Here is a 27,148-nt window from a genome sequence, read left to right as displayed (position 1 = left end):
CCATCTCTTGGCTCAAGGTTCTTATGCCGCATTTCTTTGCCGATAAGCATCGTTACACGTGACGGGAGTGATATTATTTTAGTACACTTGTTTGTCCATCTCTACGATCATGTATCGATTAGATCTTCACCGATTAAATTCATACCCTAATCCAAGATATAATCGACGATCCACCTCGCAATCTACTCAAACATTTCCGTTGATTGCACACTTTTTTCCATAGCTTATTTATTTCGGATTCTTGGAGTGCCTCGGAAAGGAGGAAGAGGCTTCGAAGGAAATTGGTTTTATTGGAGTATCGGGATAACGTACGCAGCTGAATGTATCGAGGACACTCGAAAACGAAGTCTCGGGATCAGCAATGATCTCAATTCTAGCATTAGCCTGGATATCAAGCCCCCGTTGATGGCGAGCGTAGGATCAATGATCTCGAAATCGCGGGTGGCCGCCGCGAGACGCACCCCGTGTGTACGCCAATGTGGATCTATTGGATCAACCTTGGTGTACCCTGATTATCCGATGGTACATCTAGGCGTACGATCGCGCGATTATGAAGTGCAATTTACTCACATCAGTTACGTGAGACAGATATATATATATACGTTACAATGAAATCGCATGACGTATGGGAAATGCGGGTGAAGACAGATAAAGGACAACTAGCCGCGATTCGAGAGTGCACAGCTCGCCTTAAAAGTGACACGAACGTTGTACCCTAACGAAGGAAAAAAAAAAGTGGTAATAAATTCGTGATCGATCCTACCCATCTAACCTTGAACGTCAATGAAAAATCGTATGTTTTTTTTAATAACGAATTGTTCTATTGGGGAACTTAATATGAAAGATCGTCGATCGAAGAATTTATGGTAACCGCAAAGGATATTGCAGATTGGATTATGTCCCAGTGATGAAAATTTACGTTCACTTCATTGGCCGAGAGTTCCTTGCGATCGCTATTGCTGGCGTGTATAGAATTCTTTAATTCCCGTTTCGTTTTTGCATCACTCTCTGTCCTTCGGCGAAGTACGGGCGTTTTTATTTTCAATAAGTAACGTGTCAAGGATACAGTATCCTGCGTCGCTTTACGGCTACTAGTTACAGTACGAATACATATCTTGTTGCCGCGTATCCATTCATTAAATTGTTTTGTTTCCTTTCGCAACGGCAATTGCGCCATACGCAAACTTAATACTCGTTTAAGGAGCCACTAGATAAGTCTGATCAATTAAGCTGGAAACGAGACAAGAAATCTCATGCAGGTGAATAATGGAGACAAGATACACACATGCGTGTTATATGGTAAAAGTATTATCTGTTTTAAGAAGATGTCAAGTATCAACGAATTGCGATATATTCGTCGTTGATTTCGATCTACACGCGTCAAAATTGCTGGCTAATTAATTGCTTATTATCGACGTACTATTTGTAGAAACTGAATTCCAAAGAAGTTGGATGTGTCACTCAAAGTAACACCGTTCTGTATCGCAGTGAAACTGCGTCTCGTTTTTATTAGAATTTATCAGAAAACGACAGCCCATAATTTTCGATCGCGTTACGGTTCATAGTGTCTGAGATAAACATTGGTAACAGGTACGATATGTGCGAATGGCAGTTGCACATGTTAGTAGACTGTGTGTCTCGAGATAAGGGATCTCGAGAATTCTTTGTTGGCTACTAATGAGCGGAGTACACAATGCTATCGGGCATTTTCGCGACACAACTCTGCGCGCATCACTTTATCTGAAACAGCATAACCCGACTAATACCAGAGACCTTATACTTACTGCATTCTACTATCCCTATTTATTTAACAAACATTATTCACGTACATATAAGATTGGATTGATATTCATAAAAAGCACAAATTTAGGAGAGCCGCCGTTTCAATTTTTTTTCTGTCTAGACTACGGTTATACAGAATTCTCGACCGCCAATATCGTCAAAATACGAGCTCGCCAACTAGCTGCGAAAATATTTATTCTTTCCGTTTATGGATCGATAAACGCTCGGAGCGATTCGTTTGCCTGCCTATAAGAGTAGTTTCGCGATACTGTGGCGGTGCAAAACAATCCAACATCCCTCGTGGTTATTGTTCCAAGTATCGTACCGATAATCTCCGATAGACGCTAGATCGCCATTAATATTCAACGGGCTTTAATTACGAGGAAAAAAATACGCCGGTCTCGCGTGGACGCGTAAGCCGCAATAACGAGTGAAATTCCATGGATACCAACCGATAAAGTCGGATATCCTAAGTGTCAAAGTGGAATTATAACCCGTGCGCCACCACCTTGCCTACGGAAAACTAATCTGAACCATAAACAATGCTCCAGGATATAAGAAATGATCGTAAAAAAGCATTGAATATATACGAAGCGTACGCGGAGTGATAATGACGACCTTTAACCCTTTGAGTGCTGACAATTTAAACGGTCAGCATTGGCCGCGTGCGGGACTCCTCTAGTCGCATCTCTCAGCCACAGTCGTCGAACGCCTACGTGCGTTGCCCGCACAGGCTCCATATGCCGAACGAGCGCGTGTGTACCTTAGCACCCGAAAGGTTAAATGGGGTACCGAGAAGTAATTACCTCGAAGTGTTCTTCTATAAAGCTCTCGATGATCATAATGACAAGAACCAACAATTCGGAAGTCGAATGGAGGAGATTTGAAACGAGTTTCGTAACGTGTCAAACGTGTTACGAGTTTTGAGAGGACGCGACGCGATCCAAGCGCACGCGAGCAGGTACGCGAAATCATCATTAACGGGAGCACGCTAATCGTGTCGGAGTGCATGTGAATGTGTGCCGGGTGCGTGCGTGTGGGATTCGCAGATGGTATCGTAATTGATCTTTTACCAGGAAGCTTGCGAAACTAGAAATGAGCAACAGCCATCAACAACCACACTTATCCTTCACATAATCTTACAATTATTTCCTAACCGCCCGTACGTAACCTTCCGTTACTAATTCCCATTGTCCTTTTTTTTTTTTTACATAATCATATTAATGTAACCTAGTCCCACTTAGAAATTACACAATTCCTCCTCGACGAAAGAGGCCGAAAAATGTATAACACTTTCGACCATTGCACCTTCCCTCGGTACAAAGGAAAGTTTAAAATTTAAACCACTAACGGTAACAAAGGTAACTTCGAGTTTATATCCCGTAGATCGGGGGTATAGAATAAAGCAATAGTACCAACGTAATACTCGAAGCTTGGCATTAATTTGCGCAAGCACTTAAAAATGTGGCTTTTAAACATTCTTTTGATCCCCACTCTATGGGGGCGATATAATAAGTCAGACTCCCGATTAGAGCAGTTAACGTCACGTGTGCTTAAGTGAATGTCAGTGTAGCGATAGTCGAAATGCATACAATTATACAGACTGATTCAGACGCGTCGAGTGACTTAGTTGAGTAGCGAGTAACTTAGTAATTTACCATTGTTTTACTAAACTACTTGACTAAATTTTAGTGTCCACACACGAAAAATTATTAATTTACTCGCTACTCGACTAAATTACTCGACGTGTCTGAATCAGCCTTAACGTCGAAACATAGCATTCGCGAAATACGTGCCTGTGTTTTGGTGCCCCTCCAGAGTAATCGCGACCTTAGCGACCGTTTACTGTTTTTTCGCGGAATCGGTTGGCTGGCTGTGACGTCAGTCACGTTTCGGCGCGGAAAAGGTGGGCAAACATCGGTCGGCGGTCTATCGGTAACGGCGGCACCGCTGGAAAAGCGAGCGATTGCCGATAGACGGGCAGAGGGTGGGGGTAAATTCGTGCAACAGAGTCCAGGAACGATACAGGATGGCACAGTGCAGACCGGTGCGCGGCGCGAAACAGGTGATGGTGCGGTCTGGGAAATGAGATTGGGCTCGGTTGGTGACCAGTGACGGGAACCTCGCGGATATATATTTACGGGGAGGCACAAGCGCCGTTTAACATTCTCGGTCTATCCTCGCGGAAGTAGACTTTCGATTTTGCGACGCCTCCGCCCCGACGTAATCGGGCAGTTACTTTCTGTCGCATTAGCCCGAATCTTTCGAGCCTTCTTTTTCCGCCTCTTTCTTTTATTCGCTCGTCTCAATTGACACGCTCGAACGGTGTCCGTTTCCGTTACCTTGGGTCGGTAATTTTCGAGCGTTCCCCTGCCAATCGAGATCCCTCGCGATAATCGAACGCGGGATCGAGGCGAGCAATCGTTCTACGGTGCACCGAGACGATCCCTGTGAGTCTTCCTGCCGCCAGCGAAGGAACAGTAAGCGTCGAAAATTGCAGGAAAGAAGCTTCGCTGGGAATGCGCGGTCCTGTACGGATACGTTGGACTACGTTCCCGTGAGAGACGAGGAACAGGGCCAAGGAAAGGGCTGCAGAAAGTTCGAGTGAGTGGTGCTATTTTGGTTTATAATTTCTTAAGTATTTCTGGTAGTCGGTCCTGTCGATCGGTTGACGTAATCGTCGCATTTGGTAATTATATGCCATCCCCGTAATTCCGAGCGACCTTCGTCGTGTTTCGTAGTAACTAAGTACTACATTATTTATGCTTCTGCTGGATATATATGTATATTACTTGTTGAATGTAAAAGGTATGGTAGTTGGAAGTTGATTTTTGTATCGGGAGTTTTTGTTGCATTAACGGTAGCGCTTTTCGCGCGAAATGACCCAAATTCAAATATGCTTCTACCGCGAGCGATTCTTATTAGCAGCTTTCGACAGTGTTTAATAGTGATATATGGCTTCTTATCGTGCAATTTTTCTCGAGTCCTCTTTCCTTTTTCCTCCTATTTACATTTATTAATTTCCCTGCACAAAGTGGGTCATCTCTGTGAATAAATATTATTACCAATATTCTTGTTAAATATTCACATATTGAAATGAAGCGTAAACATAATAAGAATATTTCTGCGCAATATAAGGTAGGTATATCTAGCTATTTAGATAAAAATCGACATTTATATAAACGTCGTCGCCAATTCACCGAGTTGACCGAAATTCAATTCGCTCACCAGAATTTTCCATAAACCTGATCCCCCTCCTCCCCGCTGCCATTCGACACGACAGAGTGGCGCAATAATCTCTTCGCTGAATGGTCCTAATCGCCCGTAAAAAAGGGGAAGGAAAAGTCAGTGAAAGTAGTTTATCTTGGGTTCGGTTGGAAAATGTCGTTTTTGACTCTGTGGAAGGCCACACCCCGTCAAGATTTCCGTGCCCCTCCCCCCTCCCCCCCCCTTCTTGCCGAACCGCCCCACTGCTGCTGTCGTTGATTCTTTTTTCTTTCTTTCTTTTATTTAACAGGTCACTGATCTTTACGAAATAATGAGTTACCGAGCGGACCCAAAGTCTCAGGCGCTGCGTTATGCAACGGCCTTTACCTAAAAGCGTAGAAGCGCGACTTGCATTTCTAACGACCGCCGCACAGGCCAGGATCCGATCTAAACAAGGTTTCGCGACACGCGTTTCACAACAGCATGGGCATTACGTAAAATCGATACCTTCTTTTCATGCGCCGGGCGGCAGAACCTGAAAAGATATTCGCACTTCACCCTATTACGTGCCGCGGGCCATTCTTTACCCAATCCTTCTTTCTTACCCCTCGCGCGGGCCCCGGGTCTTTTTTGACCCGGTCACCTTTTCGCTTCTTTCGGGTACTCTTTTTATCGAGGAACTCGTCTAAAGTCGAGGGAAACTCGATTATCAATTGTTATCCAATTTCGAGACCCCCTCTCCCTCTGAAATAAAATGGTAACACAAGGCTTTTCTTTTCCAGAGTTGCAGTGCGCGAAACTTAAAAACCCAATGTTTCTGTTTCTCCAACCAATCGCCACTGGCTGCGATGTGAAACGCGGTGGTGAACCCTCCCCTCCCCATTCGGAGGGAGTGAAATCTTTATGAAAGTATGGTGTATTATTTCACAAATCCTTATGTTTCAACAGAACGCTCGCAATCGACGAATTCAGCTCCCTTCTTACGCCCGTCGCACATGAATCACCGCCAGTTGTTCCTTCCTCGTAGATGATTATTTAGATCACTTTTGCGACTCCCGGCCATTTCGTTCGTTATGTAAGAAATGAATCAACGGTATGTTGCGCCAGCAAATAAACACGAGCTAGTTTTTCCCCTGCTTTTTATCGTTTCAGATCTCACCCAACTGGAAGATGCTCGTCGTCGATTATTCTTTCGCCCGACGGTGGAGTTCTAGGGGGGAATTATCGCCAGACAATTGCCCCGATTGTTGCCCGGCAAGTGGCCGCTTATTGCCGTTTAATGTCCAGGCGCATTTCCAACTTCATTTTATATCGCCGCGTGAACCGGTTCACGCTGGTAGCGATATCGGCGGAGTAAAGGAAAAAACGAAATCCACGATGCACCTTCACCGCGCTATCATAAATTTGATCTCTGATAGACGACGATACTTGGCCGAGCGCGGCTCCGTTTGGGTCGGCGAGCTTGCCGCCCGAGAGGGCCTTGGAGCCGCTCGTTGAAAACCCGACGGTCGTTAGTTCGATACATTTTATGGGGGTAGAATGTACTTTCGTTTCCACGGGAGGAGATGCTTTTCGCATAAATTACCGACTTGCTCACCTCGTTGTCGATTGATCTACATGTCTGTGCGTCTAGTAATACACGATCTACGGCTAGGCGAAGATATTTGCCGCGAGGTCGACCGGGTTCTAAGGTGGTACTTCGCTAGTTAGCCGTGGGAAACGACGAGGAAATATTGGAACAGAAGGTCCGCTGCGCTTTGAGATTTGCGTGAAACGTTATCTGCGTCAAGTGTTTCTTTCTTGGCGGGGGTGAACGCCTCGTACGTTCAGAGTCGGGCAAAATGTAATCGTGTCATTGATTACACATTATTTCCTATAATCGTTGAATTATGGTCGACTACCTAAATTAACGATTACAGAAAACAATGTGCAAACAATTACACAATTACATTTTAATCGTAATCTGTAATTAGATTACGTCTTGACCAACTCTGCATACGTTGCATCATACGCTGACATTAAAAGTAAAAGTTTTCCTGTGTCTTTCCTGCTGCGGCAATGCCTTTCTATGAATCCAAAGAGATATTTAACTACGAGCTTCTTGGACACCAAACTGATCATTTTCATGAAATAAAAAGTCGAGAAGTGGATCTCAAAGGGATTTCTGGAGGGTCGTCACGGTTTTTTTAAAAATATTATTAAGCTTTGTTTATATTCTGAAATACGTAACTATTTTTCATGTGCTTCCTTTACCTTATTAAATTTACCTCGCGCGGGTTATTTGAATATTATAAAAGGGGGTCGCAACTCAAAAATGGTTGGAAAACGCGGAATCATCCGCTCAAGTATTAAAATGGAATAATTTGCAGAAAATAAGAGGCTCGTAGTGCTTTTACGAAAATGCGCAAATAAACGCGCAATTAGGGAATGGATGTCGACGAAACGATAAGTGACGTTATACTTGTAATTGTTCCAGTAACACAAGTGGCGCGCTTGACGTTATTCATCGAATGTTGTATCAGGACAATTAAGATTATCGCCAATCACTGCAAACTCTTCTATACTATCTTTCATATTTTTGCTCTTCCAGGTATTGTATTATTTCTTATATACACTTTCGCAATCAGATCATGTCAGCTGGGTTATTCATCTGCGATAATTTTTCTGCAGGGTTCGATATTTAACGTCTGAAGAAAAGCAGCATACACAATACGTACAATCATTGCTGGAACAATGTTATCTCCACAATAATTCATCGATTCCTATTCAATTATAGCGTTTGGCCTTCGAAAATAATTTCAGAAGAAGCCAGTAGCGTTACAGACTCAATAAACCCTTATAAATGAAGGGCAAGGGGAAAAAAAGAGGAATGTCCATTTTTCGTGACTTTGCGAATTATTAACCGACTTTAAAAAGGAGGAGGTTATAGATTCGACCCGCATGTATTTTTTTTATATATTTGTCACCGCACAACTCCTCAGCATATGGACCGATTTTGAGGATCCTTTTTTTATTCGAAAGAGGACGATGGCGATGCGTCAGTCGTCAAGGTAAAACAAGAAACTATTTAAGAAGAAAATTAAATTCATGGAGCCTTGCGTCTGGACTAAAGCATTAAAACTTAAGGGGTTCTACCTACCTGTGAGGTTTGAAAAAACACGTAGATTCGGGAATTTTTGGGGGAAGAACTTGAAGACCTTTTTCATCAGACCTTTATGTACTTTAAAGTGCACTTGTTAAACTACTTATAGTAATTTTTGCGATGGAAAGTATAAGTAAATAAACGAAATATCAGCGATCTTATTTATTTATTTAGAAATTATTTATTTAGATATCCCATTGCAAAAAAAATACAAGTACTTTAAAATATATACTTTCGAATATACAACCGTTTATTTAAAAAAGTCTTCAAGTTTAAAAAAAAAATCTCGAAACTACCTACCTGTGTGTTTCAGACGTTACAGGTAGGCGCAATCCCTTAATTCTCTCGATAAAGCTGTTTCGCGACATTCCCTGTTTTCCCCTTACCCTTTCAAATGCAATATCATTGATATTAACCCTCGCAACAGTGGGTGAATTTCATCCGTTACCTATCCTTAGCATCGTATAATAACACCAGAACCATTCTGAAACGGACACTGCGCTCGGTTCCCCAAGGGTCGAGAAAGCAATTTCGCTGGAAGCGTCCTAGCACCCGCGACAGAACGAAACCCATGCAGAATTGTACAGACAGATAATAACTGCGGGGAATCAGCGTGCTAATCTCGTCAGAAAATAGCAGGCAATTCAAGGGAATCTCGTCGCAAGACGTAGCTACCTATTCGAGAGAACCGAGCGTCCTCGCGTGGCACGCGGAAGATACGCTGCCAGCGTGCATCAATGGATTTTGAAAGATTCGCGAGACACGGCGGTGAACTAATCCGAGATACTGTTACCGCGCTTACTCCGCTTAATTTCAAGCACACGCGTACGAATCGCTGATGGCCACGAAGCGCGCCGATCCGAACGCATGCCCCGGCTCTGCAATTGCTCTGCCCTTGCATAACTTAACTGCACGCGCTCCTCGGCCCCGTCAGTGCCCACCTATGAGTTTTCGCCGGGACCGACCACCTCGTAAAAGCGACACGGACGAGCCGTAAAAGTCCGCGGCGCCGGAGCGAGCGGAGATTTACGGAACGACCCCAGATAGGATTCGCGGAGATATCTGTCGAACTCGGCGGAGCTGGCTCGCTGCTCCGCTAACTGGTAACAAAAAGTTTCAATTATCGAGCAGGGAGGCGATAAGCCAGTAACCAACATTTTACCAGCGCTTTTTCTCGGAACAATGCGTCAATCGTTCCGTTGCAATCTACATTCTTGAGTGTCGGGAGGAGGTTCACGATCGGACGAGAAATATAATTGGTTCCGTGGGCTTCTACGCGGAAAAGCTTCGTGCATGTACATCAAAAGTTCTCTGGGTTTGATAATTTATTGCGGTGGATTGAAACTTTGAAAGGCGGTAAAAGGGAAAGCTGAGAATGGCTATTTCGCAGACGCTGCAAGTGTTCGGCGTTTTCTTCAGCCGCAATGAATTAAACTCAGAGTCCTGTAACTTTTGGTACATACCGTATAAATTGGCAAGGCGCGGGTTTTAATTATCGCCGGGTAATTGTCTCATCCCGTTTGCCATTCACCATCGCCGATCGAAAGCTCGACTAGAATCGCGTGGATCGGGCAGTCCACGTGGCCGCAATTTCGCCACTTGACTCGCCAACATAATTTATTGTGCCGACTGTGTAACTCAAGTGCACGGTCACCGTAATCGCGCTCATTGTTCGCTTTACGCCTGCCCTCTTCGTATCTCCTTTCGCGGAACAGCCCCATTAGTATTCCGCTTCCCTGCGCCCGTTTAATCCCGCCGCGAGAAATCCGATTCACCTGTTCCTCATTCGAGTCCGCGCTTAAAACGCGAGCCCCCGCAATTGTTCGGCTTGCCTAATTCGTCTTCCTAGTGACGAAAGGTGGACCAAGGTCGGGCGCTCCGACGTTCCGACACGATTTTCCAATGAGAAATGCTGCATCTGATTACAGCACCGGGTCGTGCAAGCGGAAATTCACATTTGACGGCGACCCAGGTTTGAGGGAGCTGCCCGTGGGACTCGGTGGGACCTTGCCAGCCAAAGATTGAAGTTATGACAACATCCAATGGTGAGTCTTCGGTGTTTGTGGGAGATAGGTACAAGGTGGCCTGCATGAATCTGCAAGCTTGCAAACTCTAGTGTTAATTAAGGAAAGAATAGGGAACGCTTAAGGTGGCCGGGGGCGGATTTGAAAACTTGGCGCCCCTAGGCTAACAAGCGTTTGCCGTTCTTTGGGTGAAATATCATCAAATATTTTAATTTAATTAAAAGAGTCGAGACAATTTTGAAATTAACTCTGTATGGGAAGTCATATACGAGTTAAGGCTAATTCGCTATATGAAAAAGAAGTGAAGCGTTTTTAAAGTTGTCTCAAGCTTCTGTGTTTAAACCTTTCCTAATTTCTTTAGCTCGTCGCTTCCCAAAATTTACAGCTCTCCCAAATTTGTCGCGACCCTAAATTTTTTGGCTCCCCCACAATATGTCCCTCCCCCAAATTTTTCTTTTTCCAAAATTTGATGGTCCCCAAAATTTAACGCTCCCAAAAATTTACCACCCTAGGCTGCAGCCTACTTACAATTAGCCTATACCCAAAACCGCGCCTTCGGGTGGCACAGAAGTATTTTAAAGCTTAGGAGTTTTAGTTCTACTAAGTATTTCACATCGATATCATCTGGAAAGCACTGAACCCAAATGAAACCAGGAGCTCGTTTTCCACGCTTTGGATACAATTCCCCTACTTAAAGTTCCAAAGCTCGGCGCCATTCGAAGTGTTAAGCCTCGACAATTCAGGTTTCCGTAATGAAATGGAACGAAATCAGGATGTAATAGTCAGAGATAATGGAACTGGATTCATTGAAGCGGAACCAAGAATCTTTGCTTCTTTGTAGGTGGAACGGTTTCGAAGATCTTGTCAGTTTCAAGCTAGAACCAGATCCACTCCGTTTCGCGTGGCAAGGTGGCTTCACGGGAGAACGGAAACGATCTGTATCGATTAAGACCGCGCAAGGTCGTTCTGCCAATTAATGCAGTGCACGCCTAATAGGTCGCGATTAACAATGACAGTCGAAAGATTGTCCTTCACAATGGATGAAAAGGCACACTCCATCTGAACCGTGTATTTAACTAGTCTAAATTATTATTATTCTTAAAAAACCGCGTGCTTTTATACACCCACAGTTATAATCAATTTTTTGTGGCGCAAGGTGATCTTTCGATGCGATCTATGTTCGTACACCTAGAAAAAGAAACGGCCGCTACCATACCGTGCCACGTAATTCCTAAATCACAAGAATTCAAAGATAGGTACAGCGATTTATTACACCTTTAATTCTGCAGATATGAAACTGTAACGCCTTTGATTGTGAAGAGATCAAGCTGTACCAGTCTTGCTTCAAACCTCGCAGATCTACGCAGGAGAGAATCATCGCCGAGCGATACACCTTGTAGTCGATTCACATGCCTCGTTCGTGCATTGTAGAGGCCTGTTTAGCAATGAGAATAGTCGTAGCTCGCATATAAGTGGAAACAAGAGCAACTGAAAAAAAAGGGACACCTGTTTGCGCCGTGATAAGAGATCTGCGCGTTCCGCGGTTATCGTTCCCGCGTTGAACTTCCACCGAACGTGCGCGCAAACAGTTATATTTTCATCGGCCGAGATGCAATCTCGCGTCTGATGACCCGATAACGAACGTGCTATTATCGCGATTTAACGTGATTTCGTGTTTGCCGCGGCATTATCGCATTTCTTCGCCTCGAGATATATCCACTGCGTAAGAGCCGGCAGCGATTTGATTCATCCGCGCGATAACGGCGGAGAAATCCGCGAATGTGTCACGGGCGATTTGGAAATGAATGTATGAATATTTCGCCCGGTGCCCGGAAGCGCTCCGGTCCGATTAGATCGATTATTGACAAAACATGGAACGATATCGAAAACGGGCCTGATATAATAAGCCCCCGCGTGCTTGGCACCGTCTGTCTTTGATACACGCGATAAAAAAGGTTGACGAATCGATCGATGGATCAAGGTGCGGCGAGTTTAATCGAAGCTTTGATTGAAAAGAGGAACCGGCCTTGATTTTCTGTATCTTCTTTGTGCAGGGGTAAAGAATGACCAAACGTCGGAAGTCCAGTGGCAGAAGATTCACACCGGCCAGGATGAGGATATGGTGAGTGTCCTTAAACAGAGGGAAAAAGGAGTTGGCGTGGAAGGTGCTCATCGCGGTGAACTTAACGTTATCTTTCAGCGCGTTTATGGGTTCGAGAGGAGCAAGTTGAAGGGCGTCCTCACTTATATTTCCTACGCGTTGACCATCGGTTGGGTCAGGCTCTTCTTCCACTGGTACCCACAGCTACATCTCTATGCGACTCACAAGAAGTGCCCTTTGAACCGTGCGACGAAATTGCTCATAACTGTAAGAATTCCTTATGCATTCACGTGTACTTTGGGGCGGATAATGAAGAAGGGGGCTAAGTCTGAGTGTAAGAAAAGCGGAGTGTCCATTGTTGAAGAAATTTGCAAGCGACGTAATACGATACTACGACTCCCTGCAATTTTTAGTTCACAGTTTCCTTAAGGATGTATCGAACCTATCTTCAAAGTGGTACCAAGTTGATGAAAATTTGTGAGATTGTTCTTTTTAATCCTCCTGATGTGCTGCAAAAATTTTAAACGGATCCACTAAACGGTTGCTGAGTTATAACGATTTTAATTTTCACTGACTTTACACGTACTCTTATGGAGAGACGATCTTCACAGATAAAACAGCTGAAAAAATATTGAAGAAATGGTATGAATGTTTTCAAATTTTTTTTACATGTAGTATATGGATAGATGAATATATCTGCCGGGTTTCAATTATTTTCACTACACCGTTTTAAAGAAATAAATTATAACTTGCGAAAATTATGAATTCCGGGCATTTCGAATAGTTTAGCAAATAATGTTTGAAAATGCATTTGTAAAGTGAAGAATACCTTTCTAGGAGTAAAAATAAGAGTCCAACTGTCGTTGTAGTTTCTTACATCTAGATTTACTATGCGTAAGACGTAGGTATTCAAGTATTTCAAATTTCATATACTTTTGTCGAATATTGTACGTCCGATACATCCTTAAGCAGTCTTTCGAGCAAGAGAGTAGGAGTTGGCTTGTATTCGAATGGTAGCAAACTAGCGTCCAACTAATAACCGAATGGTAATTAATAAGTGGATGTAAAGTAGTAGTCTACGAGTGATTAAATAGTCAACAAGTAGTCAAGCAGTAGTAAACAATGACACACCTTTTCCATCCCTTTAGAAGGATGACTAGTTAGAGGAAGAATTATGCACACATCATTCTATATTAATACGCTAATGGACGGGCGTACGTGTGCAGAAAATTGCAGGGACAAATAAATAATGAAAAAAATTGATAGAATCATAGACGCACGTTACCTCGGGCGACTTTTTCTTAAACCGTACGTGAATCAGCGACGATTAAATCTTTAAATATCGCGGAATAGTGAAATCTCTGATTAGATTGAGTCACTTTAATTGATAATTATGAACGCAGGACAATTACCAGGGCAAATACAAGTCCTACTTCGTGAAGGAGGTGAAGACCATTTCCGCAAAGAATCTAAGGTCAGTGCTGCTCCCCAATCTCTTCTAAACTCGATCCTCTGGAATCGATCGTTGCTTTTATTCTTTCTTTTCTACCCTTCCATTCGACAGCGCGCACGATTTATTAAGAAACTTGGACACGAGCGACGAGCAGCTCGCCGAGAAGATTCGATGCAAGAAGCTGAGGATCAATTTAGAGAATGGCACGCAGTGCGAGGTGCTCGAGTACAAAGCGTTCCAGTGCAAGAAGCAATGCTACGTCTGGGACATCACGCAGAACGCGTTCTCCAGATTGGTGGGCTTGGACAAGTACACGTTGTGCTCTGACCTTCATCTTAACAGCAACCAGGGACTCTCCAAAGAGGAGCAATGCCTAAGGTATCGTTTCATACAATTCGTCGAATCGACGTCCAAAAGTTCTACTTCTTAACAAATACGCTGCTCAGAACAGTGGCGCACCCAGAGGGAGGGCGAAGAACCCTGGCACCCCTCAAAGAAAGGGCTTTGTAGAAAGAAAAGAAAACTGGATTCTATTTTTTAAGTAAATCTTTGTAATCACCTAATGAATTTTATTGAATTTGCATTAAAAGATTAAATCCTGAGTGGTTCCGCTACTGGTTCAGAATAATTAGGAAATCAGCTCCGTCTGAATTGCTGAGAGAAGCAGAAAGTAGTAGAAATATAAAACTAAAGTCTTTCCTTCTTACAGGCGCATCGTGTACGGGAGCAACGATATCCTCGTTCCCGTGCAAAGTGTATGGGTGCTGCTGCTGTTGGAAGCTCTAAACCCATTCTACATCTTCCAAGTGTTCACCCTGTGCGTGTGGTTCGCGGAGGGCTACTTGTACTACACAGCAGCAATCATCTGCATGTCACTGTTCGGGATCATAAGCTCGATAATACAAACTCGCAAGGTACCAAGAACCAGATTCCTCGCTTCCCAACACCTTTAGCCTGCTTTCCCTCGCGTCGAGATAACGCCATAGTACTCTAAGTGGCGACTCGTGTAACCCAAAGTATTCATTAAACAAAACAGACTAACGGAAGCTTCTCTTTTTCTAGAATCAAATCAACCTTCGCGGGACAGTCAGCTCCACGGAAACAGTTCTCGTGCACAGGAGCCCCACGGTGTCAGAGAGCATACCGAGCAGCGACTTGGTGCCCGGCGATATCATAGAGTTGCCTAAGCACCAAGCAACTGTCATATGCGATGCAGTCCTCTTAACGGGGCAGTGCATACTAAACGAGTCTATGCTGACAGGTGAGATTATAATTGATTAAAACTAAATGCTCTACAGCCGCTTGCAATCGACGTTCACTTTGTTCGATGATATTCCAGGGGAGTCGGTGCCAGTAACGAAAACCTCACTGCCGTCGCGCCACGTTCTGTACGATCCTAAAGAATGCTCCCACCACACGATATACAGCGGCACCACCATTATTCAGACCAGGTGCAGCATCCACCTTCGATATAATCGTTGCAGATGGTAAATCTTGATAAACGATTAACTGTATTCTGTGTAGGTGTTACGACGATGGTCCAGTTTTGGCAAGAGTCATTCGAACGGGCTTCCACACTAGCAAGGGTGGCTTAGTCGCTGCCATTCTGTACCCACCACCCACTGACTTCAAGTTCGATCAGGATTCTTATAAATTCATCGGGATACTCGCGCTCATTGCAACCTGTGGCTTTATATACACTATAGTGACCAAGGTTTATATTAAGCTTCTTCCTCTCTATACAGGCTCATCCACTTAACTCAGATAAAATCCAATTTTGCTGTTTTTAGCCTATAGAATAAGCTAATAGGTAAAGTCCCCCCTTAAGTGGATAGCCCTGTAAGTTACCCTCGGTCCATGCTTAACTCGACTTTCTTTCCGCAGGCTTCCAGAGGGATCACCGCTGGCGATATAGCAATAAAAGCGCTAGACATAATAACGATAGTGATCCCTCCGGCATTGCCAGCGGCGATGACGGTAGGGAAGCTGTACGCCCAGTCGCGGCTCAAGAGAGCGCAGATTTACTGCATTAACAATAGGGTTATTAACGTGTCTGGTAGTATAAACTGCGTGTGCTTCGATAAGGTAAGCGCCGTGCGGTACGTTCGTAACATTAAAAGGAAAATAGATGCTTCAATTCTGTTCAGTTTGAAATGTAAGTGTCTTGTTCTCTTCCACAGACGGGTACTTTGACAGAGGACGGGTTGGACATGTGGGGCATCGTGCCTTGTACAAACGGCGCGCTCGGCGAATCGGAAAGGACCATTCCTAAATTAAACGATCACCCTCTTTTCGAGGGGATGCTGGTCTGTCACAGTTTGACACTGATCGACGGCGAACTCTGTGGTGATCCTCTAGATGTTAAGGTACTCCCCGTTACAACCAGTTATGGAAACTTATACCCCAGACTGGGATTGAGCAATCGAAATCATCGACTCGCTTGTCGCCCTGTAGATGTTCGAGAGCACGGGATGGATACTGGACGAATCCGACACCGTGCAGTCGAACAAGTTTGATCCCGTAGCGCCGACCATTGTGAAGCCGCCGAAGGGGAACAGTTTCACGCAGAACATGAACGAAATATCGGAGATCGGGATAGTGCAGCAATATCAGTTCTCAAGCTCTCTGCAACGAATGTCTGTGATAGTACGCGCCCATGGATCGGAAACATTCAGAGCGTACACGAAAGGATCGCCGGAAATGATACTGAGCCTGAGCAGGCCCGAGACCATTCCGAAGGACATCATGTTCTGCTTGAAAGGCTACACGGAGCAGGGCTATCGCGTTATAGCCATGGGCCGAACAGTATTGTCTGAATCTAGCAATAAGGTGATGAAACGCAATTTCAGGAACAAAGTCGCCGTATTATTCTACGCGCTACTTTCTTAATCTCTGAATTCTTTCCGGGCAGATAACGAAGCTGCCTCGGGACGCAGTCGAACAGAATCTAGAATTCTTAGGTTTAGTCGTCATGGAGAACAGAGTGAAAGCACCCACGATACCGGTAATCAAGGAACTGAGGACAGCCACTATACACGTGGTAATGATCACAGGTGAGATCTAGTACGTCGTCTGGTAGAAAGCAAGACGAATTATTCGTCTTTCACGTGCATGATATTAAAGTAAACTGTTCCAGGGGATAATATTCAAACTGCAGTGAGCGTAGCGAAAGAGTGTGGCATATTGTCACCGCAAGAGACTGTGATAGACGTTACTGTAATTATGAAGGAGAACAAAGTACAACCAGAGATCTATTTCAACGCTCAAGAATTGTCTTCTAAAGTGGTAATTCCATTTAATTGCGCCTATGATCTGTCGAATTATATACCCACCTACATTGTACCTATTTTTTCTTTCACAGAGTCTTAATGATATACACCTCAAGATACCAGGGTTACAGGACATAGAGCGCAATATAGGCAATAGTAATTATCGGTTCGCGTTAACGGGTCAGTCGTGGCAATTACTTCGCGAGCACTACCCGGACATTGTGCCGAAGATCTGCGTACGTGGTGCAATTTTTGCCAGAATGACGAGCGACCAGAAGCAACAATTAGTGCTGGAGCTGATGCAACTCGGTTATTATGTGGGTATGCATCCACTTCTATCGTTGATTGTACTTTATTGCATTATACTGCACAATGGTTGTTTCAAAGTACCTCGTAAAACGTTCTAGCTATGTGCGGAGATGGTGCTAACGATTGTGGTGCTTTGAGGGCCGCGCACGCTGGCATATCCTTATCCGAGGCAGAATCGAGGTAATATTTCAAAATCCCCACAAAAGAATTATATAATCCTTACGTCACCGTTCCGAACAATTCAAGCTATAATACTATGTGACAAATGTAGTTGTAAAACGTGAGTCATAGCAAGCTGGGCTCTAGACACCTCTCTTTCCTTTTTAATACCTCGAGCCAGCTTTAATTCTCGAGCATTATATGCTTCGATATTAATGTTTGATTAAACCCCTTTGTTTTAGCGTCGCGAGCCCTTTCACGTCCAAGGTGCCAGACATCACTTGCGTGCCAAAGGTGATAAGGGAGGGTCGCGCTGCCTTGGTGACATCGTTTGGGATCTTCAAGTTCATGGTTACTTACTCTCTTACAGAGTTCCTGTCTGTTATTATCCTCTATTCGATCGATTCGAATTTAACAGATCTAGAGTTTCTCTTCATCGATATTTTCCTGGTAGTGAATTTCGCCTCGTTCTTCGGGAAGACTAGAGCGTACGAGAAAAGACTGGTGAAAAAGCCCCCGATGACTAGTCTGCTGAGCTTCACAACGATCTTCTCCTTATTGGTGCACATGTTGATCATGACCATTTTCCAAGCTATAGCTTATCACGCGGTGCGCGCTTTCCCGTGGTTCACTCCGTTCGTTTCTACGGACGACAATGGCTACAAGAGTTACGAGAATTACTCCGTGTACTGTGTCTCCATGTTCCAGTACATAACCATGGCTGTAATATTCTCGCGCGGGAAGCCGTATAGGAAAGCTATTTACACGAACGTCGCGTTCATATTTTCAATAATCCTACTAACTATCGTTTGTGTATATATTACAGTGTATCCTGCCGATTGGATAGTAAATCTACTCGAATTACTTGTGCCCCCAGCTTACGATTGGAGGATAATTATATTGGCGCTTGCTTTAGCGAACTTTGTAGTCTGTATGGTCGTCGAGATGCTCGCGATAGAGTACCTGTTCGAGAAGACGTTGAAGTCGAAGATTTACAGGCCCGAGAAGTCTAAAAAAGAATATCTAAGAGTGGAGCACGAATTGAAGAATAATGTGAATTGGCCGCGGCTTGATAAAGAGTTACCCGTTTTACCATTAACGCCGAGCGCGGAGAATATCATTAATGTAACGTATCCGGTAAACGAAGCTGAGGAGAACGTAGGAAATAAGAAGCTCCACCGGGCAATGGAAGTGGACAAGGACAATAACGGGTTGTACGCGTTCGATAATTACACGTTTGTAGACGACGAATTGACGCGGAACACAAATATGATAACTAGATTTTAGGGGGCGTGCCTTGAAAATAGTTCGTCGGGGGTTGAAAACTTTTTAACTTCGATAGAAATGTCTACGGTCGACGGAGAAGGGAGCAACTTTTATACCAGTATTTGTATATAAGTATTATGGACTACTACCAAAACTATTAAGAATTCTACTGCAACATGGTACAAAAGAGCTACAGGGCAAACTTTGTAATTATTGTACGCGTACAATAACATATCGTATGCTTCTAATCGCAGTCGAATTGTATTTAACGATTTTGACGATTGCATTCTATTAGAAAGTTGTTGAGAATTTTCTTAGTGCAAGAATCATTAATTTATTAAGGGGATGAGCAACTATTTTTTTCGCGTGTTTGAAATGAGAAAGTGTATATTTATTAGAAAAGTATATGTTTCTTACTTAATAGAAAACTTGCGCGTCTAAGAAGTAAAACAAGTTACATATCATGAGGCGAGATTGTTTCTCGTTTTCGGATCCGACAATTTCGACTTTTCTAGCATTCTCTGTAATATAAATAACAGACACGCTGTTTATACACAAATATCTAGGAATAAAGCTATTTTCTAATATATTTACCTATAATTTCACTGTGATTTGCTACGAGCTCTTTCTGAATCCAGCCTCTGTAACGGAGCACAACTTTGTTTATTATCTGTATCGTATTCTCGTGTATCTTCGACTTTAGAAGGAGATACGGCAGAGTTGAAATGAATTCCTTAAACGCGCATTCCCTGCAATGAATCGTAAATCTCAGAATTATAGGTCGCTTGTGATTAAAATTTCAAACTATTCTTCCAACGAAGGATACTATTGAATTTAATTACAATAGATCAAAATTAAAGATACATGAGCCGATTACCTGTGCAATTCCTCTAAAGTATGATCTAACACGATATCACTAATAACAGAGAATAATTGCAACTGCATTGCATTTCTCGATTGATTGCAACACGCGTTCACAACCGACTGCAACGTTTCACCGAGCTCGCAATGATTTTTGTACCAAGTTTTACTCGCCTTCAAGAATAATGTCCTCAGAACCTTGATTAACTGTGGTAATGTAGTGTTATTTACAGTTGACCAGTTCTCAAGTTTCTCTGTGGAAAGAAAAAGGAAAGACAAGTATAAAAGAAGAACCATTATTAGCTTCAAATAATAGAAATATCCCAGTACCGTTTAAATACTTTGTTACGGATGTGCAATAATTTTTATTCAATTTTGGCACAACTTTGTCATCGCTATGCGTCGATGTAAACCACACGTAAATTTGACAAAGCCCTAGATTAGGTCCCAGGCAGACGTCCTGCGAATCGTCGATCGAAAAATCTTCTTGTCGCTTCCTATTTCTTATCGAGGAAACGAAACTACCAGGTGTGCCTAACTTGTCATAAGGGAACTTTGAGAGTAAATTCTTTATGTAAACGGTTTGAAAGTTGCTTTTAAACCAGTGTTTCATGTTTACGTCGCATTGAGCGTGTAATATATCTATACAATCGATTATTAATTGTATGATGTCCACAGCACTTATCAGTAACTCTAATGCTTCGCCGGAGATCAGAAGCGCTGAATTGTCAACATTTTTCTCGTCTGGGCACACTTCCATCCAGCTGTCGAATATAAGCGGCATTAATAATTCAACGTATCTCATAAGTTCCTCCGCGTCTAAAGTCTGTTCGCCAGCGCTTCCGTTCAAGCTTCCCCCTCGTTCGAAATCAATTTCACAGTTCTGGAAATGTGTGTTTATATAAATGGGAATATATCTGGTACTTTTATCTACGTGTACGACTTGCGCAGTCATGTTAGAACCAACAGTTTGCTGTGACTTGTAGAAGTTAACGATGGAGCTGAACATAGTGGCCAGTCTCTCCAAAACTTTTATTCTCCACTTAACGTTAGTGTTCTTGGTGTTTAAACTTGTTACTAATTGCCTTCCAGGCTTCATTTCCGTGTGCAGTCTAGATATCATGTCTAGAAAATTTGGCAGTACTCTATAACTGTTCCTCGCTAAAATATTGCTGCAGTTTAATACAAGTACGTCCAGAAACAGTAAAGCATCTTCTTTAATACGAGGATCTATGTGCGTCATGGCGCACCTTAAGTACGAAATCAAAACATCGCAGTAAGGATCTAGCTGATCATTAGAAACTGGGCCAAGAATTAAACTCAAGACTTTGAAACAGTCGTGCCTTATGTCCCTCTCTTTATCAAGACACAGCGCGCAAACACCTTGCAACAGAGATCCGAACTGCGAGCTCAATAAGTCCAAAGAGTGCTGCGACAAAATTTCTTTCAATTCCCTTATAGCGTCCTGCCGAGCAGTTGAGTTATGATGTTGAAGGCGTGACAGTAAATCCTGAAAGACCACATTATGTACGTAGCTCTTAACGGCGATAACGAACTACAAACTCGTAATATTACCTTGACATTGAGCTTCCTTTTACTAAGAATTTCTGTCTCATCTCTGTGTTTCAACTGTTCGCGTATCACGATCTTTTTAACTTTGAACGTTGGATTCGTGACGTTCAGTCCCTTAGGTAAAGGCTTCGCTTTCTTCGCTTTCAATTTCACTTTAGCTTTCTCAGCCTTCACATTCTTCATATGTCTATTACCTTTACCCATGGTTGATTACTTTCCAACTAAACTCCACCTGAAACGTTTGATTGGATTAACTCAGAATTTAAATCAGTGTTCGTGTTACTTACGAATGGGGAAATGCGCGGAGAGTTCACCTCGCGATATACGATAGTTCAATGAAAGCATGTAGGATTTATGTTATGATAATGGAGTAGACATCGCGTTTTGAAAAGCCTGTTATTTACGGTGAGGTTATGCACCCACGAGGCACAGGCCGTCAGATGTCATGTGTATGCAGAGTTCGGAGGGATTCGGCTGCACAGATGGAGGGGGAAACACCTACAGGAGCGGTGATAATGTGTGCATGAACTGCGCCTGCGTCAGTCACGCACACAGTACCACCGCTTCTGTAGATGTTTCCCCTTCCACCAGTGCAGCCGAATCCGTCCGAACTCTGTTATCACATGCGATCGCCAGTGACATGTCAAAACTTTGCACCATTCTATTGTGACGTACGTAGTAACATGTAAATTTCGTATATTTGAAAATAATTGTCTCGCGAGCATCTATGGAAAGGTTTCTTCGACTGTGGAGTACATTTTCACCTTGAAACAAAAGTGCGTATCATCTTTCGGTATCGCCATTGTAATGTACAGCGGCACTAAATAGGTTAGCCTAGTGTTTCGAAAAACATTTAGGTATGCTTGTTCAGTATTACAAATCGCTAATCGAATTAGGTACATTTGGCATGACAACGCAGATTTATCGAAAGAAAGGTGAACGAGCCAGTTCCTTCAAGCAATTCATATCGCAAATAAGTGGCAACAAAAACATCCGCTTTCTCTTAGTGAAATTTTTAATTATTATTTGCTCTACTTCAATTTCTCCTTGACATGTTGTATCTTGATGGTAAAATAACTTAATACCCCGGCGTATTGTTTCGCAATAATTTTATCTGTGCCAGTGCCAGTTCGTATGGCTTCTCACTCGTAATCTTTGAATTCTCATACAGTTTTCCTTTATAGAATAAAATAGAATCTAATTACACTTAAAGAAGGAATCGCTTATATTCATTGACGAAACACTGGCATCCAAAATTAAGATGTTTGAAATTATAAATCGATCCTCCTCTGTATACTTTTTCCTATTAGTACAACATAGATATATAGTACTTAGGTGTTTTTTTAAATGAAAAATGCAATGGAGCTTATATAATGGTATTAGTTGCGATAACATATATACGTTGAAAGATAAGCTTATGACTGTTACGAATCTATTATAAACTCGAAGGACATACATATGCATCTCGCTAATATGATTCACACGATTTTTTCAGATATCCAAATTGTGAATTAATCGAAATAAGAAAATTAATGTAGAGAATGTGCAGAGCCTGAGGAAAGCCGAGAACAATTGTAAATGATGCAAGTGAAGGAAGAAGAGGGCGAGTTAAATAAGTAGTAAATTAATAATAGAGGCTTATGTGGAAGTAAGGATAGAGGAGATACCGCTTAATGGTCTTCTTAAATGACTGCTTAACGATATAAAAGTCGAAGCTTTAAAATATTCAAGATGAACGTAACAATGAGTTATTGTCCTCCGAATATAACTTTCAACGAGATTTGGGTGAACCATGGCATGTCGAAATGTTTCATGGACACAGTCAGCACCGCCCTCATTTCGCTGTATCTACTGATTTTTGGTACAGTCCAGTTATGGATGTACCGGGAATACGGCACGGAGACTAACTCGGCTTTATTGCCAAAAAGTAAATTGTACGTTGCGCAGAAGTTCTTCTTATATTTTATTCCCGTGCTCAGTATAGTGAGAATAATTCTACAGGGAACTGTTTTGGGTGATGAGAAAGTCTATGGTTATATGGTAAGAATATTAAGCATCGGTGTACGTACACAATAATTTCCTGATTAATAATTTCAGTGTATATTACGTTCATGTTTCTAGATTCTTACAACGGTATTGACTGTAATTATTTATCCATACTCTGTGCACATATTAAAAGTGGAGAGGCACAAATTGTTACCGACTGTGCCACCGCAGGGACATGGGCTCGTCTTGCTGGGCTTTTGGACTTTAGCATTCGTTGCTGAGAATCTTGTTTTCGTTAATATTGGGAGGCTCGAATGGTGGTTCCATTTGAATACGTGAGTTCGATACAGGGAAGGTGTACCCGCTCGCTAGTGAGGCTATTTTGTAAGCGTATGCGTGCGCTATTTACAGAACGACGGACCAAATTGAGATGGCACTGTTCGTCTTGCGTTATGTCAGCACTCTTATCATCTTCGCGCTAGGACTCAAAGCTCCGGGGATAACTTGGAGCACGGATCCTGAATATCGTACTCTTAACGATGGTCTGGCTACACGGTCAAGATATTACCAAGGTGTAAGTCGTTGGAATGTAATTTTGTATTTTGCGGGTGTAGTACAAGTAAATGTCTAAGGGGTATAAGATGAAACTCACTTGCGCACGATACGTCTGTTGATAATACAAACATTTTTAGAGAACGGAGGACAACAGTTCTACATGGAAAAACGCGTGGTATAAAGTTTCAACCCTGGCACCATTTTTATGGCCGGAGAAGAGCGTCCTGCTTCAGCTGAGAGTTATATTTTGTTTTGTACTACTTATATTAGGGCGTGTGATAAACCTTTACGTTCCAATTTACAACAAAATGATCGTGGACAGCGTTTCCATAGCTCCTGTGGTATTTAGGTATGTAGAATTCGCGGAAAGACATTCGAATAAGAATATTAAACATTGTGATTCACGAAACGTTTGTTTTCCATGGTAGGTGGGATCTCATATTAATATATGTGGCATTCAAATTCTTGCAAGGTGGAGGTACGGGTGGAATGGGAGTACTGAATAATCTGAGATCGTTCTTATGGATACGTATACAACAGTATACAACACGAGAGATAGAAGTGGAGCTGTTCAGGTAAATTTTAACGCTTTGCTTTTCAAAACGCTGATTTCACAGTTAGATTTACTTTTTGCAATGCATTTTTTTCCCCCAGGCATTTACATAGTCTAAGTTTACGCTGGCATCTTGGGAGGAAAACTGGCGAAGTATTGAAAGTTATGGATCGCGGCACAGATTCTATAAACAATCTTCTTAATTACATTCTCTTTTCTATCGTACCAACGATCGTCGATATTATCGTGGCCATCGGATTTTTCGTTACTGCCTTTAACAAGTGGTTCGGTTTAATTGTATTCTTGACCATGAGTTCTTACATAGGTAAATACGTTGTACATCCCTGATGTTTTTTCTACGATCAGCATTACAGCGTTTTCACATTTTTTTAAATAAAACTCATGAATATTTGTTCACGCCAGCTGCCACTATTCTGGTTACCGAATGGCGCACCAAGTTCCAGAGGCGTATGAACTTAGCGGACAATGCCCAGAAAGCACGAAGCGTCGACAGTTTACTTAATTTCGAAACAGTTAAATACTACGGAGCAGAAGCATACGAAGTAGATAATTATAGAAAAGCGATAATAGATTTCCAAGTGCAGGAATGGAAGTCAATGATTACGTTAAATATTTTAAACACCTTGCAAAACATAATTGTCTGCAGTGGTTTGTTAGCTGGGTCTTTACTCTGCTTGCACATGGTCAGTATACAGAATATTGCTACTCCTTCTAAATTCAAAGTTCGACGAATATGTACAGCGATAAATGTATGGGTTACAGGTTGTAAGCAAACAAGGTTTAACCGTTGGCGATTATGTTTTATTCGCAAGTTACATCATTCAACTTTACGTACCGTTAAATTGGTTCGGAACGTACTACCGGTAAATGATTTTGCCAGTGCTATACGTAGCGGAGCGTCTTATTCATTGGAATATAATTACGCTTTCTGTTTACAGTGCTATACAGAAGAATTTTGTCGATATGGAAAATATGTTCGACCTCCTTCGAGAAGAGCAAGAAGTAATCGATGCTCCAGGCGCTGGGCCACTGATAGTGGAACGTGGTCAAGTGGAATTCACGAACGTGGCATTTAGCTACACCCCCGAGAAGCTTATACTAAAAAATATTAGCTTCATTGTTCCAGCAGGAAAGACTGTCGCTCTGGTTGGGCCATCCGGTGCTGGGAAGTCCACTATCGTACGGTTGCTATTCAGGTTTTACGACGTAGAACAAGGTGCCATTTTAATCGATGGGCAGAATATTAAAACGGTTAAGCAGGATTATTTGAGACGGGCAATAGGTGTTGTACCACAAGACACGGTGCTGTTCAACAACACCATAAAATACAATATCCAGTACGGTCGCATCGAAGCTGAAGACGCAGAAGTGATAACAGCGGCGAAGAATGCAGACATTCATGAAAGGATCCTTTCATTTCCAAGTGGATACGAGACCCAGGTTCGCGCAAATTGTCCAGCTGGATTAAATTTATTATTCCGCAGTAGCATACTTCTCTTATCAAAGCTTTCATTGAAATATTTCATCGTATCGGGAAACTTACGCGTTTCATTGTAATAACGTAGGTTGGCGAAAGAGGACTTCGTTTAAGTGGCGGAGAGAAGCAACGCGTGGCTATCGCACGCACGATACTAAAGGAGCCAGCTATTGCGCTTCTGGACGAAGCAACAAGCGCACTCGACACCCAGACAGAACGTAACATTCAAGCAGCGCTGAGCAGAGTTTGTGCTAATCGAACGACTATTATCATCGCCCACAGATTATCCACGATAATACATGCTGACGAGATTCTTGTGTTGAAAGACGGGGAGATTGTGGAGAGAGGCAGGCACGAAGAGCTTATTTCTTACGAGGGAATGTATCATTCGATGTGGCAAGCACAGCTACAGAATGATAAAGAAACTACCAATATACAGAACGATGTTCCCGAAGCTGATGGGGAGAACCTAGATACATTTAAGAAATAAAACTACATTTGTTGAGTTCAATGATCATAATAAAAGGAATGTGTACCTGTCTTTAGAAAGCGACTGAAGTTCACTCGTGCTGAATTACTCTCACGAGTAACTCATTTCAAAGAAATACTAAGAATTATGCGTCTTTAGGACGAGACGATATTATTTTGTTTACGTAAAGTAGGTATAGCTTTTTACTAGACCTTCGTATGGATTCTTTGTTCAACGTGTGCGAAGGGATTAAAATGTGATAGAATACAAAGCAGTTGAGGTAAGATGGTCTAGTGAACGTTTTTACACGAACGCTTTTAAGAATAAAGATATTTCAATATTTAAAAGGCAGAACGAGTCACGTGCCAATGTCCGCGTGAATTTTAGTCTTCTACAAACTACGTACCTAGATCGAAATAAAGATTCCGTGCAGAGTCTCTTAGAATTGTGTGGTACGATTTATTGCATTATAAGATATTTAATTAAAATATATTAACAATGTCCTACAGTTTCATTCGGCTGCCTGAGGTGCTGCTGCTTGCGCTGCTTCCCCACCTTCAACAATTCTCGTTGCGAATGCCCCATCAGGCACCCACCCCGATTCATCGATAGGGGCTGTTACGGTTTCCTCTCTCGCGCCCCAGAAATAATAGCTCGCAATAAATATCCACACGAGGGTGTAAATTATCTATTAACGTAAATTCTCGGGTAACAATTACACTATTATTGAAATTCAGTGTTCAGTTATTAAAATACATTTGAAACAGAGCGAATTACTTTGAAAGCCTCTTCCTTGCCCATACTGGGAAATCATGAGGTACAGTTGTTCAGTCGCAATGCCTTGCTAACATTGAAGTATGACGATTTTACAATCCATATGCCATAAGAAGATAATTTTAAGCAATCTGATACTAAATTACTCGTAGCCGATGCCTTTCTCTC

General features: G+C 42.6%; 3 protein-coding genes and 1 long non-coding RNA gene across 8 annotated transcripts; 2 read left to right on the top strand and 2 right to left on the bottom strand.

The window, feature by feature from the left end:
• Positions 1-3,714: 3,714 nt before the first annotated feature.
• On the top strand, positions 3,715-19,312 carry LOC143375405 (polyamine-transporting ATPase 13A3). The gene is made up of 18 exons (XM_076824449.1): positions 3,715-4,386; positions 10,060-10,176; positions 12,210-12,277; positions 12,356-12,523; positions 13,660-13,730; positions 13,821-14,087; positions 14,419-14,623; positions 14,772-14,970; positions 15,049-15,160; positions 15,234-15,423; positions 15,594-15,794; positions 15,890-16,075; positions 16,164-16,538; positions 16,621-16,762; positions 16,846-16,994; positions 17,071-17,299; positions 17,386-17,467; positions 17,689-19,312. The coding sequence occupies exons 2-18, from the start codon at positions 10,161-10,163 to the stop codon at positions 18,731-18,733; spliced, it is 3,705 nt and encodes a 1,234-aa protein (XP_076680564.1). The 5' UTR covers positions 3,715-4,386; positions 10,060-10,160; the 3' UTR covers positions 18,734-19,312.
• On the bottom strand, positions 19,041-21,595 carry LOC143375415 (testis-expressed protein 10 homolog). 3 transcript variants are annotated; one of them, XM_076824472.1, is made up of 6 exons: positions 21,433-21,595; positions 21,149-21,377; positions 19,904-21,083; positions 19,590-19,827; positions 19,307-19,461; positions 19,041-19,233 (listed from the first exon to the last, which is right to left on the bottom strand). In XM_076824472.1, the coding sequence occupies exons 2-6, from the start codon at positions 21,347-21,349 to the stop codon at positions 19,130-19,132; spliced, it is 1,878 nt and encodes a 625-aa protein (XP_076680587.1). In that variant the 5' UTR covers positions 21,350-21,377; positions 21,433-21,595; the 3' UTR covers positions 19,041-19,129. The 3 variants fall into 3 exon arrangements, with proteins under 3 accessions (XP_076680587.1, XP_076680588.1, XP_076680589.1); XM_076824473.1 differs by having other exon boundaries at positions 21,460-21,595; XM_076824474.1 differs by having other exon boundaries at positions 21,550-21,571.
• Positions 21,596-21,757: 162 nt separating this feature from the next.
• Positions 21,758-26,707, top strand: Hmt-1 (ABC transporter ATP-binding protein/permease Hmt-1). 3 transcript variants are annotated; one of them, XM_076824461.1, is made up of 11 exons: positions 21,758-21,921; positions 22,641-23,185; positions 23,267-23,466; positions 23,543-23,705; positions 23,824-24,035; positions 24,115-24,261; positions 24,341-24,564; positions 24,663-24,943; positions 25,023-25,123; positions 25,199-25,700; positions 25,826-26,707. In XM_076824461.1, the coding sequence occupies exons 2-11, from the start codon at positions 22,877-22,879 to the stop codon at positions 26,225-26,227; spliced, it is 2,541 nt and encodes an 846-aa protein (XP_076680576.1). In that variant the 5' UTR covers positions 21,758-21,921; positions 22,641-22,876; the 3' UTR covers positions 26,228-26,707. The 3 variants fall into 3 exon arrangements, with proteins under 3 accessions (XP_076680576.1, XP_076680577.1, XP_076680578.1); XM_076824462.1 differs by having other exon boundaries at positions 21,758-22,080; XM_076824463.1 differs by having other exon boundaries at positions 21,794-21,816.
• On the bottom strand, positions 25,940-27,123 carry LOC143375425 (uncharacterized). The gene is made up of 2 exons (XR_013086895.1): positions 26,984-27,123; positions 25,940-26,894 (listed from the first exon to the last, which is right to left on the bottom strand). It is a non-coding gene; the product is annotated as an uncharacterized LOC143375425 (long non-coding RNA).
• Between the last annotated feature and the right edge of the window lie 25 nt (positions 27,124-27,148).

Source organism: Andrena cerasifolii, chromosome 12 (assembly GCF_050908995.1).
Source record: "Andrena cerasifolii isolate SP2316 chromosome 12, iyAndCera1_principal, whole genome shotgun sequence".
Classification (NCBI taxonomy): domain Eukaryota; kingdom Metazoa; phylum Arthropoda; class Insecta; order Hymenoptera; family Andrenidae; genus Andrena; species Andrena cerasifolii.
The sequence above is the reverse complement of the archived record's forward strand: the minus strand, read 5'-3'. Positions and strand labels throughout refer to the sequence as shown.